Consider the following 20466-nt stretch of genomic DNA (forward strand, 5'->3'; position numbering starts at 1 on the left):
CCTCTGGAAGGTGGGTCCACCACACAGCAGAAGGCCATCCAGCCAGGTATGGCTCTCAAGGCTCTCCTCACCTCCTCACTCACCCAAGGTGCCAAAGAAAGAAAGAAAGAAAGAAAGAAAGTGAAGTCGCTCAGTTGTGTCCAACTCTTTGTGACCTCATGGTCTGTAGCTTGCCAGTCTCCTTCATCTACAGGATTTTCCAGGCAAGAGTACTGGAGTGGGTTGCCATTTCCTCCTCCAGGGCATCTTCCTGATCCAGGATCGAACCTGGATCTCCCGCATTGCAGGTAGACTCTTTACTGTATGAGCCACCAGGGAAGCCCTTAAGATGCCAAAGTGGTAGAATACTCTAGAAAACCAGGATATTTCTGGCCCTCTTTCTCATTCCTCCCTCCTCTTCTAAAGGTCCATGCTCACAGCCCAATGAGAAGAGATCCAGATATCTCATCCTTGCCTCTTCTGTATTCCAGCTCAGCTTGGCACTAAAGCTCTAATCACAACCTTAGACAGTCCAGCAACTGTAGAGCTCTTTCTTTCTCTCTGTCTGTCGCTCACTGGTTATGCCTTTCCTGGATAATGGGTGTGTTGTAGTCGTGTGTGTGTGTGTGTGTGTGTGTGTGTGTGTAAGTCGTTTCAGTCAAGTCTTATTCTTTGTGACCCTATGGACTGTAGCCCACCAGGCTCCTCTGTCCATGGGATTCTCCAGGCAAGAATACTGGAGTGGGTTGCCAAGCTCTCCTCCAGGGGATCTCCCCCAGCTAGGGATCGAACCCAAGTCTTATGTCTCCTGCATTGGTAAGCGGATTTTTTACCACTCGCACCACCAGAGAAGCCATCAAATCTGTTAGCCTACTATCTGTAAGGAGAACAATAAAATACACTGCAGTCCATTCTAGTTTTTGGAGCTTCTAGTAAAAGGAAATTTTGAGCTTAAAACCCACTGCTTCATAATATAACACTACTGTATTTTACTTTCAAAACAGATTGGCTCATCAAGGCAGGATTTAACTATTTCTATGTCCCCAGGGTATAGTACCCATTTAATAACACTGAAGCTCTATAACAAGCCCTAATATATATTCTAGCAGTCAGGTTATAATCTAGGTCTATAGCCATACCACTCTGAACACATCTGATCTTACCTAATCTTGGAAGCTAAGCAAGGTCAGGCCTGGTTAGGACTTGGATGGGAGATTATAATCTAAAGTTATTATTATTTTTAATTGTTATGGTTAGTATTGGCTTCCTTGGTGGCTCAGTGGTAAAGAATCTGCTTGCAATGCCTGAGATGTGGGTTCAATGCCTGGGCTGGGAAGATCCCTGGAGAAGGAAATGGCAGCCCACTTCAATGTTGCTGCCTTGGAAATCCCATGGACAGAGGAGCCTGGAAGGCTATGTCCATGTGGTCGCCAAAGAGTTGGACACAATTTAGAGACTAAACGGCAACCAACCAAACGGCTGGTATTAACCCCTAGAAGTAAATGTGACGATTTTTAATCTAATACTGTTTTCTCCAAATCTTAGTAGTACTAAGACCCAAAAGTTGAGAACAAATTACTAAGTGCCGAAAAGTATGACCAAGTGCCCCAGTCTGTTCAGGGCTAAGGGGCACCCAAGATGTGGGACTTAAAGCGGCAGAACTCGGAAGGTCCTCAGCAAACCGGGTTGAGTTGGTCACCCTATTTCTGAGCAGGAAGATCCCCACATCCGAAGGCAATGGACTGAACCAGGTAGGTGACATCCAAAGTTTCAATGGAACAGGTTATGGAGGTACTAAATCTGCCTTCATATACAGACTATATTTCTTTCCCAAAACTTCAGGCTCATGGCCTGACCTCACCTCTTCCCTCACCACCAACTGATGAAAGCATCTCATGGAGAAAAGAGCTAGTGATTGTGGGCTTTTCTCCACAGTGTCAACTCACAGCTGTGCCTGCCGGGTAAGATGCTACCACATCTGATCTCTCCTCTCTCATCCACTTTCCTAATCCTGAATGACTCAGACTAGCAGTTCCTGAGCAGGAATAGAGCCAAGAGAGAGTGAGAAAAGACCGCAATTATGCCGCCTCTTCACCATAGGTATTTCAGACCAAGCTTACTCAGGAGGAAAGAGTGGAGGTGCTTTGAGTTGGAGAAAAAACTAGTCTTAATACAAGGCTAGAAAGGACCTTCAATAACTGGAAAAGACTTTTATTCCTGTTAAAAGGGAACACGAAAGCTCTATGACCTGCTCCCAAATATGAAAAACTTAACTAATAGAAGATTGATTTGAAAGGGCAATGAAAGAATGAACTTGCTTTCTACTTACAATTTATAAAGTCTAACCATTTTAATAAACCAAACATGTGAGATAAAGGAATTTTTGTGAAAACAGATAAAACTGAGAGGAAAAAAAATTTAGATCCTGGGCAGATAAGAGCTATGATATAAATGCAAACAATTTATAAAGCTGGCTTCAAATGGGCTTGCTTTCTAGATTTCATGGTGGTCAAATTGACTGGTAAGCTTGAGTAGGAAAAAAAATGTGCGGGGGAGGATCTGTGTTCCTCAAAAGCATAGCAAAATTTCTATTGATCCTTCAGGGCAAAATAGAAGTGTCACAGTCTTACTCCTGATCTTGGCAGGTTTCTGCAGACTCATTTTCACCTTCTTTCCACGTGCGGCCGGTTGGCCAGCAGCTTTGCTGTTGTCTAGGGCTAGGCAGGGGAAAATACAGAGTTAAACAAAAAACAGCTGACATGTGAGATGAAAAGCAAGTGAGAAATGTTACGAGAGAGAGTATAAGACAGTGGGGAAAATGCCAATTAGGAGCCAGAAACCCATGAAAATCCATTTAACTCTCTCTGTCTCTTCCTGCATAACATAGATCTGCTACTCTTATTCCGTCTCATCACAGAGTTGTTGCGAAGGTCAAGTGTTAAAGTTTTTCAAAAGTGTTCTATAAGTTGTATATTACAAGCTACCATACCTTATGGCTGTCTAATTGTAAAAATACATTAAAACGTATCAATCTACTATTGACCGTGTGTTGAAAACAAAAAGTTCAATTCAGAAGTATCCAAAAAGAAAAGCAACGGGTAATGGTTTTAATTCTGAACCCCCCTGAACTGTGCACTCAGACAAGAAAGAAAGTTATGGCAAGGGATCTCAAGCAGGTGTCCAGAGCATTTTTTATTTATGAGGGATGACTTTTAAATTGTGTACAAGATTTCACTACACTTAGGGGAAAATGTGGTTTAGAATTGATCTGTGGACACAAAGACCTAAGTGAAAATGTTGAAAGGATTAAATACAGATATTTAGTGTTTTGAAAATAAATCATTTTTAAAATGGATGCAACCACTTTTTTTTTTCTTTTTGAACAATATTATACACATTCACTAATAGGGCAGCCATGGAAATTGGCAAGAACATAGATATATAGATTGGTGACAAATAATAAATTTTCACTGGACTCTACATAGACCTACTGACTCAAATATTGGAAATCAGGGACTTCCCTGGCAGTCCAGTAGTTAAGACTTCAAGCTTATAATGCAGTGGGTGTGGGTTTGATCCCTGGTCAGGGGAGCAAGATCCCATATGACACAGGGTGTGGCCAAAAAAAGCCTTGGAAATCACATGGAAAATGAAGTCTAGTCCTCATTGTCTAGAGAAAGAGTGTTCCTTAAACTGCTACTAAGATAAATAAGATTTCATGGGTCTGATGAGAAGTAATACATATACATTACTGAAAACTCAGAAAATAAAAATGGCTTCAAATATCACCATCTGGAGAAAGCCACAGTTACCTTGTTCAAAGATATCCTGTTAGACCTTTATTTTTGCATATTTTGCTGTTTAAATGCACTTCTATTACAATAGTTGAACATGTTTAATATTTTGAATTTATACATATAACTTTAAAAAACATAAAACTAGAAACATCACCTATATTCCAATGACTACTGCATATGTTCTTCTGGATGTACTGACATTAATTTTTCCATGTATCTATATCTGTCTCTCCCTCTATATATAGATTGATAAATATGTATAAATAAGGATTTATAGAGGTATAAAAACACATAATGCTTATACATATATTTAACACACATACACTTGCACACACATACACATATAGTCTGCTTTGTTCATTTAGGCTTCTTTGGAACATCTCTCCAAATTAATAATAATTTCTTGACCTAGGAAAGAAGCCATATATTGAGGACAGCAGTGTCTGTACTATTTAGCTCTGCACTACTGCACACGTGAACTAGAAACTGTTTTGTTGAAGCCAACATATATGGCAGTCTCTTTGTTACAGTGCCCTGGCCTGTATCCTAACTGACACATTAGCTAGAAAACTATTATTGTCCTCAAGAGACTGAAGCCTGCAAGAATACGGGAAGCAGGGCCTTATAAACTAAACAGGTGTGACTACTTCACTTCACTGCTTACCTTTTCGATGTACGTTTCTCCTTGGTCTTCTTGTCCAGGAATGTCCTTTCTTTTTTTCTTAAAAAAATTATAAAGTTAATTACTTAGAGCTGTAAATATAATTTTCAAAAATTTATATATCAGTAATTTTCAAGTATTTTTTGAGACATTAGTTCACAAGACTGGGACAAACTTCTTAACTCCCAGTGTAGCAGTGTGAGGTTGATTCTGAGCTATATTTCACTCTGGGAGACTATAGGAGATGACCCTCTTTTGAAAATTTTTTTAAAAATTAGAAAATAAACTTCCACTGGTGCCTTAGACTGAATGATTATTGCTGTGGTTATATATCAGTTTATTCCCTTTTCAAGTATTTTCATGTAAATTCAAATGTGCACATGGATAATATACTGTGCCCAATTCAGGAGGCATTCTCAACTTTGATGTGGAGAGTTGCCATTAAATAATCTCTGTACTCTTGCAGTTGTAACAAAACCCTCTCACTTATATTTAATATAATGCCTGAGCGACTATAATGCCCAGGTGCCTGATCTGCCTGGTGGTCCAGTGGCTAAGACTCCACGCTCCCAATGCAGGGGACCCGGGTTTGATCCTTGGTCAGGAAACTAGATGCCACAACTAAAGACCCTACACGCTGCAATGAAGATCAGAGATCCTGAGAGCCACAACTAAGACCTAATGCAGCCAAATAAATAAATATTTTTTAAAAATACAGCACCTGAAATTACCAGAGGAAATTAAGGAACCACACGGGGTTTTGTGTTGGGTTTTGCTTTCCCGTGAGAGATGTGAAAATGTGTGAACGTGAGACCATTGGTCTTGGGTAAGTAGTTCAGTCCTGACTTACAAGGCAGGAAGGACCAAAAAGCCTTGCTCTTCAAATGGAAATGGTATATTCAGGAATGCTGGCGTTCAACCCCACTCCTGGGCATATACCCAGAAAAGACGAAAACTCTAATTCAAAAAGACACAGTGTTCATAGCAGCACTATTTACGATAGCCAAGACTTGAAAGCAACCTAAGTGTGCATCAAGAGATGAATGGATTAAGAAGTGATATATATACATATATAGTAACATACATAGATATAATGGAATATTACTTATCCGTAACAAAGAATGAAATAATGACACTTGGCAGCAACATGGATGGACTAGAGATTGTCATACTAAGTGTAGTAAGTCAGAGAAAGACAAATATCATATGCTATCACTTACATGTGGAATCTAAAAACCGGATACAAATGAACTTATTTATAAGACAGAAATATACTCATAGACATAAAAAACAAACTTATGGTTACTTATGGGATTAACAGATACTATTATATACAAAATAGATAAACAGCAAGGATTTACTGTATAGCACAGGGAACTATACTCAACATCTATAACGGAAAAGAATATTCTTGTATTATCTGAAATATATATAACTGAATCACTTTGCTGTATACCTGAAACTAACACAATACTGTAAATCAACTATAATCAAAGGAAAGAATGCAGGGACTTTGCCAGAAGCACCTCGGCTTTGTACTCTACTTCACAGCCTAAAGGAACTCTCAGCCTCGATGGGGTCTTCAGTTCCCCAAGACTCCCCGGAGGCTTGGTGCCCTGGCGTGTGGCTAAGCTGACAACCGAAGTGCACTGGGCTGCTGTCTCAGAGCCAGGCTGGCAGAACCAAAGTGGCTGTGGTCACTCCTCTGGCCGGAGGAAATCAGATGACTCGGTTCCTCCACGTAAGTACACTCTTGGTCTGCCATGTGGAGAACTACAGACTCTGGCAGAGTGGGAACACCAGTCTCCGGGCCAGTGATGGTGGAAATGAACTGTGGCGTGATTGACCTGCCCAGGCCCCTCAGGGAAATTCCCAGATGCCTGATCTCTACCAACAGAGGCTGACACCATGATTTTGATGCCAGCGTTATGGTTGACGGTCAGGCTCATGACTCCTGACCCATTTGTTTCACATGAGGGGAGCCACATTTAAGGGGTTATGCCTCTGCCTGCTCCTGGCCGATTCTGGCCACACCACACACCCTACAAACTCAAGGGTATCTTGAGCCCAGCTCCCTGGACCACTGCACTCTGATAAAGATGCGCCCTCTATCAAAAAATCTCTTTACACTATATTGACTCTCTGGCCCACATCCCTCATCTCCTCCTGTCCACACACCTCTATAAGGCTCTTTGGTTACTGCTGTCTCAGAGCCAGCCTGGCAGAACCAAAGTGGCTGTGGTCACTCAGAGCCAGGCCCCTCAGGGAAATTCCCAGATGCCTGATCTCTACCAACAGAGGCTGACACCATGATTTTGATGCCAGCATTATGGCAGCTGTCCTCAGAAAGGGCTCAGCTCCTTCCTGGATAATGATCAGGACAAAGGCGCTGACGGATTAATGCGGTTAAACGTGTCAGTTCTGAAAACTCAGGATTCTGTTCCAACACTCTAGAGCACAATGCCTCATTCTTTCCCCAACCAGCCTGGAAGGCACAGCCTACATTGGTTGGATTAATCGGGATGGCTGATGGAGTGTTATCTCCTTGGGGAAATTCGCCAGAATCTGATGGGTAAGATGGGGCTTCCCCAGTGGCTCAGTGGTAAAGAATCTGTTTGCAATGCAGGAGTCACAGGAGTCGCAAGTTCGATCCCTGTGTTGGGAAGATCCCCTGGAGGAGGGCATGGCAACCCACTCTAGCACTCTTGCCTGGAGGACCCCATGGACAGAGAAGCCTGGTGGGCTACAGTCCATGGGGTTGCAAAGAGTCTGACACGACTGAAGCGACTCAGCATGCACAGATGCATGATGTGTGAGGTGAATTTGTTGTGGGGGTGGGGATTCTCTGTGGTATTTCCACACACCTCAGTCTTTCCAAGGATGTTTGAACAAACAGCTTTGTAAGCTAGAGATAATGTAGCCTTCCAGGTCAGAGGGCAGATTTGTTTCCTAACCGATACAAAACAGAGAACGTCCCCCTCCTTAGAAGTATTCCAAGATAGTAAACTTTGCTTCAATTCCAGCTAGTAAGATAATGTCTCCCTCTTGGATAAGTTCTGTGCAGTTTTGCTAGTAGCCCCTTTCTAAGGTTAGACAGCACCACTGATTCAATGGACATGAATCTGAGCAAACTCCAAGAGATAGTGGAGGACAGAGGAGCCTGGCATGCTACAGCCCATGGGGTCGCAAAGAGTCAGACACAGCTTAGCGACTGCACAACAACAAACCCTTCCAAGGCTGGGGGGTATTCTTCAGCTTGGGCACAGCTTGTGTGTGCCATACTACTAACCCCTCAGTGGCTTTAGGGAGATGAAAAAAATTGATGCACCTATTCTGTATCTTAGCAATTTCATTTATAGGAATTTATACGAGCGTTATAAAGACATAGAGCCAAAAAAAAAAAAAAATAAAGACATAGAGCCACTGAAAGATTTCTACAACAGTGTTCATTGCAGCTTTTTCACATTAGCCAAAAACTGGAAACACTAGTGATCTCCATCAGAAGGAGAGAGTATATATACAAAATATGGTATAGTCATACAATGTAACTTACTTTGTCACAAACTGATACAAACTACTTATACATTCAACAATATGGATAAATCTCAAAAACACTCTGCTGAGTGGAATAGACTTCTACCAAAAGAGAATATGCTCCAAAATCACATATCATGTTGATGTATGGCCGCCGCCGCTAAGTCGCTTCAGTCGTGTCCGACTCTGTGCGACCCCACAGACGACAGCCCACCAGGCTCCCCCGTCCCTGGGATTCTCCAGGCAAGAACACTGGAGTGGGTTGCCATTTCCTTCTCCAATGCATGAAAGTGAAAAGTAAAAGTGAGTTGTGTCTGACTCTTAGTGACCCCATGGACTGCAGCCCACCAGGCTCCTCCATCCATGGGATTTTCCAGGCAAGAGTACTGGAGTGGGGTGCCATTGCCTTCTCCGTGATGTATGGCAGAAACCAGCAAAATATTATGAAGCAAATATCTTGCAACAAAAAATTTTCTTTAAAAAGAAGACAAAATAAGATGATGGGTCCTACTGCAAAATATTTCTGCCTTCATGCACACTAATATCTGAAATGCTACCACTGAATTTTAGCCTTTGTGAAAAATATCACACCACCCCTAAAGTCTTTTGTGGGGGGCGGAAACAAAATATCCTGGAAACAATAAAACATTGTAACAAAAAAATAAAGTTTTAAGGCAAGCCAAATTATCATCTTCAAAAAAAGAAGAAGAATGGTTGTCACTGATGAGTAAGGGGTAAGGATATCCCAGAAAGAGCTTAAGGGTTGTTTCCAGGGTGATGGCCATGTTCTGTATCCTGATAAGGATGTGGATAATATGGGAGAACTGAATCTATTAAAACTCATCAATGGTACACTTAGTATTTGTACATTTTATTATACACTTTATTTCAAAAGAAAAAAATTAAAGAACTACAAATAAATATGGAACTCTGGTTAATGATGTACATATTAAAGTATTTGGGGGAAAGAGTACTGACATCTGTATCTTTGAAATGTTTCAGATTTGAAGATGGCTTAGTGGATATAAGGAAATGGATAAATTGAAAGAAATGTGATAAAGCAAGAACAGTACAATGTCAATTGTGAATCTATATTAAAGTATTCTGGTGTATACTATAAAATTCTCCCAAGTTTTCTCTAAATTTAAATTTTCCATGACTCAGTGTTGGAGAAAGAACTTTTAGAGAGAAAGCACAGATTATTTACCAAGAAATGACAATCACAACAAGAGAAATTTTCATTAGTCACAAAACAGATTCTAGAAGACAATGTAGTAAACACTTTATTGTACTGATGAAAAATAAATGTCAACCTAGAATTGTTAACTTCATGAAAAAAATTCTATTAAAATAAAGACAAATTTGCACGTACAACACTTGAAAAATTTACCACTTATAGGGCTTCCCTGAAAGCTCAGTTGGTAAAGAATTCCCCTGCAATGCAGGAGTCCCTGATTCAATTCCTGGGTTGGAAAGTCCCCTGGAGAAGGGAAAGGCTACCCACTCCAGTATTCTGGCCTGGAGAATTCCATGGACTGCATAGTCCATGGGGTCACAAAGAGTCAGACACAACTGAGCAATTTTCACTTTCACAGACCATTCACTAAAAGAACTAAATGATTTATTTCAACTAGACAAAAAGCAAAATCAAAGAAAAGAAACAGTGGTGAGTACGTAAAATGACTTTTAAGTGTTTAAATAGATGTCAACTGCAAAAATCATAATAGTCTCCAAATTATAATTAAAAGAAAATTTAAAATAAAATGTTAAATAATAGCTAAATAGTAGAGATGGATGGTCTGTCTTCAGTGAATCCATGCTAAGATCCTTGTCATCTTTGGGGGATGGGATATGGTCAAAAAGATTACAGAAATTTCATCTCTAATCTCTAAACCAGCAGAGAAAAAAGATGGAATATAGAATTCTATCTCAATCCATTTGAGTGTAGGAAAGAGACACAAAAACACAGAAAAATAAAAATGAACAGTGATATACAAGTCGACGTATATCAGGAATCAGAACAACTGTAAACAAATAAAATTTAACTATTAAACGGTTAGGATTTAAAAAAAGATCAGAGAAGATTAGAAGAAGCTAAGTGTTGTTAAAAGAGGCATAAAACAAAGCTGCAAAAATGGGCTTAACATAAAAGAAGTAAAAAGCACCAAAAAGCATAAAACATTAAAGTTCACATTACACTATCAGCACCCAGAAAAAGAGATTTTAATATTAAAAGCATTAGTAGGGATAAAGAGAAACACTGTATAACAATAAATGGAAAAGATTCATTAAGTCATATAGTCATGAATACCATCAAAATATTTAAAGTAAAACAATAGACTAGTGAGGAGTCAAATACACAGAGTCATGTGGGAGCGTTTACCACACTTAAATACAAACCTGATGGAACAAATACAGCCTAATTTAGGAGATGCAAGAATTAAAAAACAAAGTTGTATTTAATAAAGACTATGTAAATGGGAAGAAACCAGACCCCAACAAATAGTTCAAATACAATTTTTAAGTGTCAGAGAACATTCACAAAGATTGACCATAAATTAGGATGCAAAGGAGCCTTCAACAAATTCTAAAGAATTGATGAGGTCAGTCTGTTAAAACTTACCCAGTCATACCTTAACAGTGATAAATACTATTATATGAAATTATAGGTCAATAAAGCTGTCTAGGAAAGTAAAAATTGGCAAGATCTATTTACAAAAGCTAAAACTTTGTTGAAGAACATACAAGATGACCTGAATAAGTGAAGAGCTCATGCTCCTTGTAAAAACCTCAACTCTACCCAAACTAATCTCCAAATTCAATATATTTTCAAAGTTCCAATGCAGTTGTGGAGGTGTGGGGAGGAAATCTTGACTGATTCTAAAGTTTATGCATAATGAGTGAGCCAGATTAATCAGACTTCTGAAATCCCCTTTTCTGTTGCTCCTCACTATATTTTTTACTTTTTTCTTTGAAAAAAAAAAATATATATATATCAAGTAGGAATAGAAAATTTTACTTTAAAATATTATAATTAAACCAACTTGGTACCACATTAAAACTAAATAGACCAGCATCTCAGAGTAGAATCAGACACAGATCCATGAACACAGAAAAGATGCAAAAGGGCATTCAAATCATGAAGGAAATAGTGTTGGCATCCACTGGCACATGAAAAGATGTTCAACATCCCTGATCTTCAGAGAAATGCAAATCAAAACCATCTCGCACCTGTCAGAATGGCTCTCATCAGAAAGAACACAAATAGCAAGGTGAGCAAAAGCATGGAGAAAAGGGAAACTTCACACACTATTATAGGAATGTAAGTTGGTGCAGCCACTGTGGAAAAAACAGTGCTGGGGTTTTTCAGAAAACTAAGCATAGAATTACCATATGACACAGCAGTCCCACTCCTGAATGTATAACCAAAAAACACAAAAACACTAATTTGAAAAGATACATGTACCCTAATATTCATAGCAGCATTTTTATAATTGCCAAGAAATGGAAGCAGTGTAAGTGTCCTTCAAGAGACGAATGGTAAAAGAAGATGTGGTAGATAGATAGATAGATATAGACAGATACATATGGAATATTACTCAGCCATAAAAAAGAATGAAAATTTTTCCATTTGTGTCAACATGGATGGATTTGAAGGGAATTATGCTAGGTGAAATAAGTCAGATAGAGAAAGGCAAATACTGTATGATATAACTTCTATCTGGAACCTTAAAAATACAACAAACTAGCGAATATAACAAAAATGAAGCAGACTCACAGATAAAGAGAATAAACTAATGCTTACCAGTGAGGAGAAGTAAGAGGGGAGGGGCAAATTAGGTGCAGAGAATTAAGAGATATGAACTACTAGGTATACAATAAGCTATAAGAATATATTGTATATCATGGGGAATATAGCAAATATTTTATAATAACCATAAATGGAGTATAACCTTCAAAATTATATACCTATAACATATAATATTGTACATTAGCATATTTCAATTTTTAAAAAAGTTGGTGTTACTCCCTGTAATTACTATTTCACATTACACACAAAGAGGTGAGTCTTTTATGAATAATAAATTTAAACATTTAAAAGTATTAAGTACGTCAAATATTTTAGAAGCATATATAAGTATTTTTAAAATTTCAAGTTGGAAAACATCTTTATATATTGTAAACAAAACCTAGATGCCATAAAGGAAAATCCTGATAGATCTTACTATATAAAATTTCAAATTTCTCTAGGACAAAATATGTTATAAACAAACCTAAGAGAATAACATCAAATGAAATAAAATACTAACAGTATACATAGGCAAAGTTTAATGTATATATAAATATTCCTATGTTTGTTCAGTATGGTTTAAAAAAGATAGCAATACTGGTAAGGCATACACATTATCCATTTTTAGAAGAAGGAAAATAAATAACCAATAACAAATGAAAAATGCTCAACCACAATAAAAATGAGAGCAATGCAAATTAAAGCAGAATAAAAGAAAACTTTTTACAGTTACGTTGGCAAAATGTTAAATGTTTATAATCTCTTGTGCATGACATACTGATTTTAAAGTAAGGGAAATGTAACAGTATAAATAGATTTATGATATAATGTGTTAGTGTATGATGTAAATATCTCAAAACATGCACAGAAAAATCTGGAAAAATACATATCAATCAAAATTTATACGGATCATATATTTTAAAATTTTGAAAACAACAAGGTTTGAAAAACTATAAATTGCTATTTTAAAAAATGTAACTTAATGATATAAAGGTGAAACTCAGGATTTTTGTTTGTTTGTTTCTGTTTTGTCTTATGAAGAGTATTAGTTCTCTATTGTTACTATTATAAATTACCATACACTTCTTGGCTTAAAGCAACACAAATGTTTTATCTTGCAGTTTGGAAGATCAGGAATCTGACACAAGTCTCACTGAGCTAAAATCAAGGCATCTAGAGACTTTGTTTCTTTCTGGAAGCTGTAGGGGATATTTGATTTCTTTACCTTTTCAAGCTTCTGAAGGCTGCCCACATTTCTTGGCTCATTGCTCCCTGCCTTATTCTCCAAAGCCATTCACACTGTATCTCCTTTGACCATTATTCTATAGTCACATATCCCTCTCTCCATAGCAGAAAAGTTTTCTGATTTTAAGGACCCATGTGACTTGATTGGGGCCACCCAGATAATCTAGAAAAATCTCCCCATCTAAAAATCTTTAATTTAATCACACCACCAGTGTCTCTTCTGCCAGGTAAAGTAACAGATTACAGGCTCTAAGGACTAGAACAAGGACATCTCTGTTTCTGTTGGTATAAATGTCTTAAGAATCTTCTATATCTTCCATATATGTCATGAGAATCTCATCCATTAGACGAGCGTCTCCTCCACAAATCTTTCTTGTAGACTCACATATCCATTTTTCACTTCTGCTGCGATGGCTGAGGGTACCTATGGGTCACAAACTTAATCTCTTTGAAGAACAATTTGTGTGACTGAATACTTTGATGTTTCACTGCTTCTGGGACATTCGCAAAAAGTTAAATAGTGACACTCCTGGTTGTTGCTGCAGAGCATGTTTTCCTGACAGTGACTCTCCTAACTTTAGCATTTTTGCAATCTGAATAGGCTAAAAAAATTTTAAATCATCAAGTCCTGATTCCTTTTGTTTAGCAGCTCTTCCCTTGACTTACCTCTTTCCTTTCACAGTTTACTCTAAGCAGCAACATGAAACCAGCTGCACCTTTTGTAATTAGGAATCTTAGCTATATATCCAAAAAATTCTGCTTTCCACATAACTGCAGGATTTAATTTTGCTGAGCTTTCTGCCACTAAATAGTAAGGATTCCCTTTCCTTTTATTTTCAAAAACACGTTCCTTATTTCCTTCATGACACCTTTAGCCTCCATATTGCTGCTGCTGCTGCTGCTGCTAAGTCACTTCAGTCGTGTCCGACTCTGTGCGACCCCATAGACGTTAGCCCACCAGGCTCCCCCATCCCTGGGATTCTCCAGGCAAGAACACTGGAGTGGGTTGCCATTTCCTTCTCCAATGCATGAAAGTGAAAAGTGAAAGTGAAGTCGCTCAGTCGTGCCGACTCTTAGCGACCCAACAGCCTTTTCATAATGATTTACATATTCTCCAAAATGACATAGATTTTTCCTACCATGCTCTTCACTTCCAAGTCCTCACAAGCAGTCTTCAGCACCACATTTCTACTAACTGTTCAAAGCAATCTAGACATTTTTTATTGTTCTACTTAAAATTCTTATTACCCAAATTCCCTCTGCCCGTTGCCCAAATTCAAAGCCACTTCCACATTTTTAGGAATGAATTTTGGCTGCATCCCACTTCCAATAACCAAAATCCATATTACTCTTTTATTGGTACCATAGCAAATGACCACAAATTTAGTGGCTTAAAACAGTTCATTATCTTATAGTTATGTTGGTTAGAAGTCTGACAAGGGTCACTCTGGGTTAAAATCAAGGTTTCAGTAGGGCTTCATTCCTGTCTGGAGGCTGTAGAGGGAAATCTCTTTCCTTTCCTTTCTCACTTTCTGTTAACAGAAGCCATCAATATTCCTTATTCTTTCCTTCCATCTGCAAAGCTAGCAATATTGCATCTCTCTGTGACTGTCTTCCATAATCACTTCTTCCTCTCTTCACAGTCAGGAACAGTTCTTCATATTTTAAGGCCCTCTTGATGATACTGAGTGCACCCAGAAAATGCAGGATAATCTCCAATGTCAAGGTCCTGATCTTAATCGTATGTATAAAATCCCTTTTGCCACGTAAGATAACAGATTACAGGTTCCAGAGATTAGGATATAGACACCTTTATGGGGTTTTCATATTATTAACACATTATTATAAATAATAATAATAATGAAACTGGCATTAAAAACTCCTTTTTAGTATCAAAAGCAAATAAAATTGCATGCACTCTTACTTCTTCTCTTCTTGGGTTTTCTCACAGTAGAGTTGTTTCCAAGATCTACCGTATCTAGGAAAAAACACAAGATGTGGAAACAAAAATAAATAAACAAAAGTTACAAATCTTAAGATGATTCATACTGCAGAAGGCTTGAATTTATAAAGACGTTTGGGTTGTGATCTCTCTTTCTCGTAAAGGAATCAAACCTACTGAATCGAGACATGGGAGCCCCGGACCCTGGGTCTTCCATTATTTCTTAATGGGACTTTGAAAACCATTCTTCAATATCTATAAATTTCAGTTTACTCAGGGATATTTGTCTAGTCCTTAAGAATTTTGTTAGGATGAAATAAGACCTTATATGCAAAAGTGAATAGTATCACTATATAAACAAGTGACGTGCTGGAGAACATTTATCAAACCTATGTGCTGGGTTAAGAATAGTTGATCTGAAGTCTTTCCTTCTGACAATTAAGTGGCAGGAGTAGCTATCTTTTGAGACCTTTCTAAGATTGTGACAAAATGACAGTGTTACCTATTGATGGACATACACTTGACTTTCTTGGGTGACAGGGATAGAAATCACTGGAAATCACAAAGCTTTGTTAGTAATACACTGATGGACTAAACAATAAACTGCCACTTTAAAGAGTGTATTTCTCTTTGCACCACCATGGACTGTAGCCTGCCAGGCAAGAAAACTAGAGTGGGTTGGCATTCCCTTCTCTGGGGGATCTTCCCAACATAGGGATCAAATCCATGTTGCCTGCATTGCTGGCAGATTCTTACCATTTGAGCCACCAGGGAAGCCCAATTAATATATCAACCATGTATAATCAACACGGGCCATCCCTTAAACACAATTTTATAATGATCTCTTGCTTCCCTGCTAGTCCCAAAAGGATCAGGTCAAGCAAATGCAGAGATCAGGATACTGGGATAGACTGGAAGCCAGCCATATTCCTTATTCCTTCCTTCCATCTGCCACCACCCTACCTAGGTCTGTGTTGCCAGTGGAGCCACCCCCATCTCACCACCCTCAGGTAGCCTTACCTAACATGTCATCAGCTTGCATACTTTCAGTTCTTCCTTCTGGATCTCTGGGCACATCTTTCGAGAAGCACATCACACAGGAGCACTTATTTCCAAACGTTGGCAGCTCTGTACCTGGGTCAAAATCAAGGCTTATGAAGATTTTTTATTTCCCCAATGATCCTCTTTTCTGAACCCCTTTTTGTTGATCCCCCTTTTCTACTTCTTCCTCTGATTTTCCATACATCTAACTCTTTCTTTAAGTCTCCCTGTTTCCCTTTCTTATCTCTTTATCTTTACCAGAACTTTGTTTCTGTTTTTTTTTTTTAATTCATAATTACTTTGGCTATCATAGGATAGTGGGCTAGAACCTAGCTCCTCTGAATCTTCTTCTGTATTCATCTGGAGAGTTTCTAGTCTGCCAGATACTGAAGGGAAACAAGAACATTACAGATCCTAAGACAGTGATTAGGATACAGTTCCTGGTGCTTTCATGCTGCACACTGATATTCTGAGCTAAGATAAACTGCTTTCTGGAAAAAAGTACATCTGCTCCAATAATCACACCTGTGGTCCAATAAAACCATGTTTTTTCCCATCTTTTGTACCTCATTCTGCTTTCTCTTTAGCTAACAAAGGTTTGTCTAGTTAAGGCTGTGGTTTTTCCTGTAGTCATGTATGGATGTGAGAGTTGGACTATAAAGAAAGCTGAGCACCAAAGAACTGATGCTTTTGAACTGTGGTGTTGGAGAAGACTCTTGAGAGTCCCTTGGACTGCAAGGAGATCCAACCAGTCAATCCTAAAGGAATTCAGTCCTGGGTTGAGAGGGTAACAGGCAGGAAGGCCAGGGGTCTCCAAACGGAGGAAATAGCCTGCAAGTGTCAGACATTTTTATCTCTCTTAATCGGCTGCTGCTGCTAAGTCGCTTCAGTCGTGTCTGACTCTGTGCGACCCCAGAGACGGCAGCCCACCAGGCTCCCCCGTCCCTGGGATTCTCCAGGCAAGAACACTGGAGTGGGTTGCCATTTCCTTCTCCAGTGCATGAAAGTGAAAAGTAAAAGTCAAGTCGCTCAGTAGTGTCCGACTCTTAGCAACCCCATGGACTGCAGCCTACCAGGCTCCTCCGTCCATGGGATTTTCCAGGCAAGAGTACTGGAGTGGGGTGCCATTGCCTTTTCCGTCTTAATCGGCAGGAGGAAACAAACTAGCAATATTTTTTTCTTCTCTATATAAATTTAAAAGGAGATTTCTCTTAAAATACTGTGTTGCCATAAGAACACCTGGTTTCACCTGAAGTTAACTATTCTCAAACCTAGAGATAACCAATGCCTTTTTCTTATAAAATATTTGTCTTAAGCTATGCTAATGTGCTATGCATTTACCCCAAACTCTGTCCTCAAGTCCGTTCGCCTCTTGGCTCAGAACGTACTTGACAAACCAGTATGTTATACTCAGATATTGTTCCCCTAATCTATGTAAATGAAACTATTTGTATGGTAGTCCGCCCTTCTTCAAGATTCAAGTTAATCATTTTATGGCCCAGGATAAACCATTTGGTGCCAAGATTATCCCAAAATGCATCTTATGGGTGAGCGGCCTGGTGCCATTCTGAATTTTAAGACATTCCTTTCTTTCATTAACAGACTGCTAGTGACTATATAACAATCCAGCTGAAGACTAGCAGGGGGGTACTCTTTCTGCCCTCTTCTGATGCCTATGTCAGAAGCTTTCTCTATCTCCTTTATACTTTAATAAAACTTTATTACACAAAAGCTCTGAGCGATCAAGCGTCGTCTCTGGCCCCGGATTGAATTCTTCTCCTCCGGGGGCCAAGAATCCCAGTGTCTTTGTGTGATTCAACAACAACCTTTCAGGGTGTTCATTGGAAGGACTGATGCTAAAGCTGAAACTCCAATACTTTGGCCACCTGACGCAAAGGGCTGACTCGTTTGAAAAGACCCTGATGCTGGGAAAGATTGAGGGCAGGAGGAGAAGGGGACGACAGAGGATGAGTTGGTTGGATGGCTCGAGTTTGAGTAAACTCCAGAAGTTGGTGATGGACAGGGAGGCCTGGTGTACTGCAGTCCACGGGGTCACAAAGAGTTGGACACGACTGAGCGACAGAACTGAACTGAATTGCTTTCTCTACTTTTCTTTTTCTACTTTAAGCTTTAAGAATAAGATATAAAGATCTTATTCTTCTGGGAAAAACTGTCTTGAAAATTGCAAACCATAATTACCAGAGCCAGTTTTAAATTTATCCCAATTGGCCAATGACTGTTTACATCACTAGCCACATTTAAATCCAGCCAATTAAGGGTGGCCTTACACTTATGAAAATCAGCCAATCAGCAACAGACACACTTCAGCAAGCCTGAGTGTGGCTAGATGCTAACCTAGTTATAAACACTCCTGTTTCTGAAAATCTGCTGTTCCTGAACTACATGCTTCCTAAAACTGTAAATAAAAACACAACATTGCAAATCTAATATACTGCAATAAAAATTAATTAAAAATAAATAAATAAAATTTAAATAAAAATAAATGAATAAAATAAATAAATAAAATTATTTTTTGAAAGACACTGAGTCCCATAAGCACAGTGCCTCCTCTTGCCATGTGCCTTGCCAGCTTTAGCTTTAGATATTGCATGATGACCTCTGCCTTCAAAAACAGAGCTCCCAGCAAGATCATCACGAAGACTTGTTTAGGGGTGTCTTTTGAGACCCTTGAACCAACAGGTACAAACCTACAGCTTTTTGTGCATGACTCAGATTGTCTTCCTGATCCACTTCCAAGTGAAGCTGTCCCAAGAACAACTTGAGCTCTGACTTGTTTCTTTGAGGTTTTACTGAATTTATTTTAGTATTTAAAGATATGTGTGAAATTAGATACAAAATCATTGGATCTTTTGGTTTGGCAGCACCGCATTTAACAAATATTCTGTCAATGTACTTATTCTTCCACTTCTTCATTTACTCTCTTTTCTTCTGTCTATTTTTTTAAAAGTCTTATCTCATGTGTTTGTGTATTCCTGAATTTCCCATGCTTTTTAATTATTAGAAGATAGTGATCCAAAGCAAATACATAGAGACACAGACTTGATAAATCCCCAACCCATGCCAGCCCCAAAGACTAATTAATGGGTGGGGCTCCAGTAGACCATAGCCAATTTGTGCAAATATATTTGGTCACATTTGTCTTGAGTCTCTCACCAAAACCTTCATGAGGATATTTGACATTGTATTAATTTGTGAAAGAAAATCACTTTGTTTACTACATAACTATTATCATGTATTTGATCATATGTCTTCTTTCTCATCTCTGTTTGGTTGATGAGTTCAATGCCTCATTTACGAGAAGGACACTATTCATACTTATGACTGGGTGTAGTGGCCTCTTTGTTTGTCATGGGTTTGTCTCTACCAAAGTCACAAGCTCCCACTGGCAGAATTTCCACTTCCTCTTTGTACTCTCAGTATGAGTCTAAACTCTTGCACTTAAACAGAAAATTTTTACAAAAGATATCTTTGGGTTTCAGTGGGGAATTTTTGGTATGTCAAAAGTAAATGACAAATTTAATAATATTTCCCTCAAAGAAACTCCTAAAAATGTAATAGGTAGGGCTTTATCCTGCAAATGAAACTATATTAAATGTATTAAGAAGTACTAACTTGCACTGGAGAAGGGAATGGTAAACCACTTCAGTATTCTTGCCTTGAGAACCCCATGAACAGTATGAAAAGGCAAAAAGATAGGACACTGAAAGATAAACTCCCCAGGTCATTAGGTGCCCAATATGATACTGGAGATCAGGAAAAATAACTTAAGAAACAATGAAGGGATGGAGCCAAAGCAAAAACGACACCTGGTTGTGGATGTGACTGGTGATAGAAGCAAGGCTTGATGCTGTAAAGAGCAATATTGCATAGGAACCTGGAACGCTAGGTCCATGATTCAAGGCAAATTGGAAGTGGTCAAACAGGAGATGGCAAGAGTGAATGTAGACATTCTTGGAATTAGTGAACTGAAATGGACTGGAATGGGTGAATTTAACTCAGATGATCATTATATCTACTACTGTGGGCAGGAATCCCTTAGAAGAAATGGAGTAGCCATCATGGTGAACAAAAGAGTTCGAAATGCAGTACTTGGATGCAATCTCAAAAACAACAGAATGATCTCTGTCCGTTTCCAAGGCAAACCATTCAATATCACAGTAATCCAAGTCTATGCCCCGACCAGTAATGCTGAAGAAGCTGAAGTTGAATGGTTCTATGAAGACCTACAAGACCTTTTAGAACTGACACTCAAAAAAGATGTCCTTTTCATTATAGGAGACTGGAATGCAAAAGAAAGTCAGGAAACACCTGGAGTAACAAGCAAGTTTAGCCTTGGAGTATAGAATGAAGCAGGGCAAAGGCTACTAGAGTTTTGCCAAGAGACTGCACTGGTCATAGCAAACACCCTGTTCCAACAACACAAGGGAAGACTCTACACATAGACATCACCAGATGG

At 38.8% G+C, this 20466-nt stretch overlaps 1 protein-coding gene across 49 annotated transcripts in view; it reads right to left on the reverse strand.

Annotated features, from left to right (window-relative positions):
* LOC147377709 (nuclear body protein SP140-like) overlaps positions 1-20466 on the reverse strand; it is an 81151-nt gene that overhangs the window by 16785 nt on the left and 43900 nt on the right. For all 49 annotated transcript variants that reach the window (XM_086336468.1, XM_086336442.1, XM_086336460.1 and 46 more), the window contains 4 exons: positions 15969-16082; positions 14931-14984; positions 4441-4497; positions 2610-2696 (listed from right to left, as the gene is read on the reverse strand). In XM_086336468.1, the coding sequence (XP_086192594.1) occupies positions 2610-2696; positions 4441-4497; positions 14931-14984; positions 15969-16082 (312 nt within the window). The remainder of the gene's footprint in view (positions 1-2609; positions 2697-4440; positions 4498-14930; positions 14985-15968; positions 16083-20466) is intronic.

The sequence above is a fragment of the Bos grunniens genome, chromosome 2, assembly GCF_055505025.1.
Source record: "Bos grunniens cultivar Pamir isolate PY7600 chromosome 2, Bosgru_T2T1.0, whole genome shotgun sequence".
NCBI classification, from domain to species: Eukaryota; Metazoa; Chordata; class Mammalia; order Artiodactyla; family Bovidae; genus Bos; species Bos grunniens.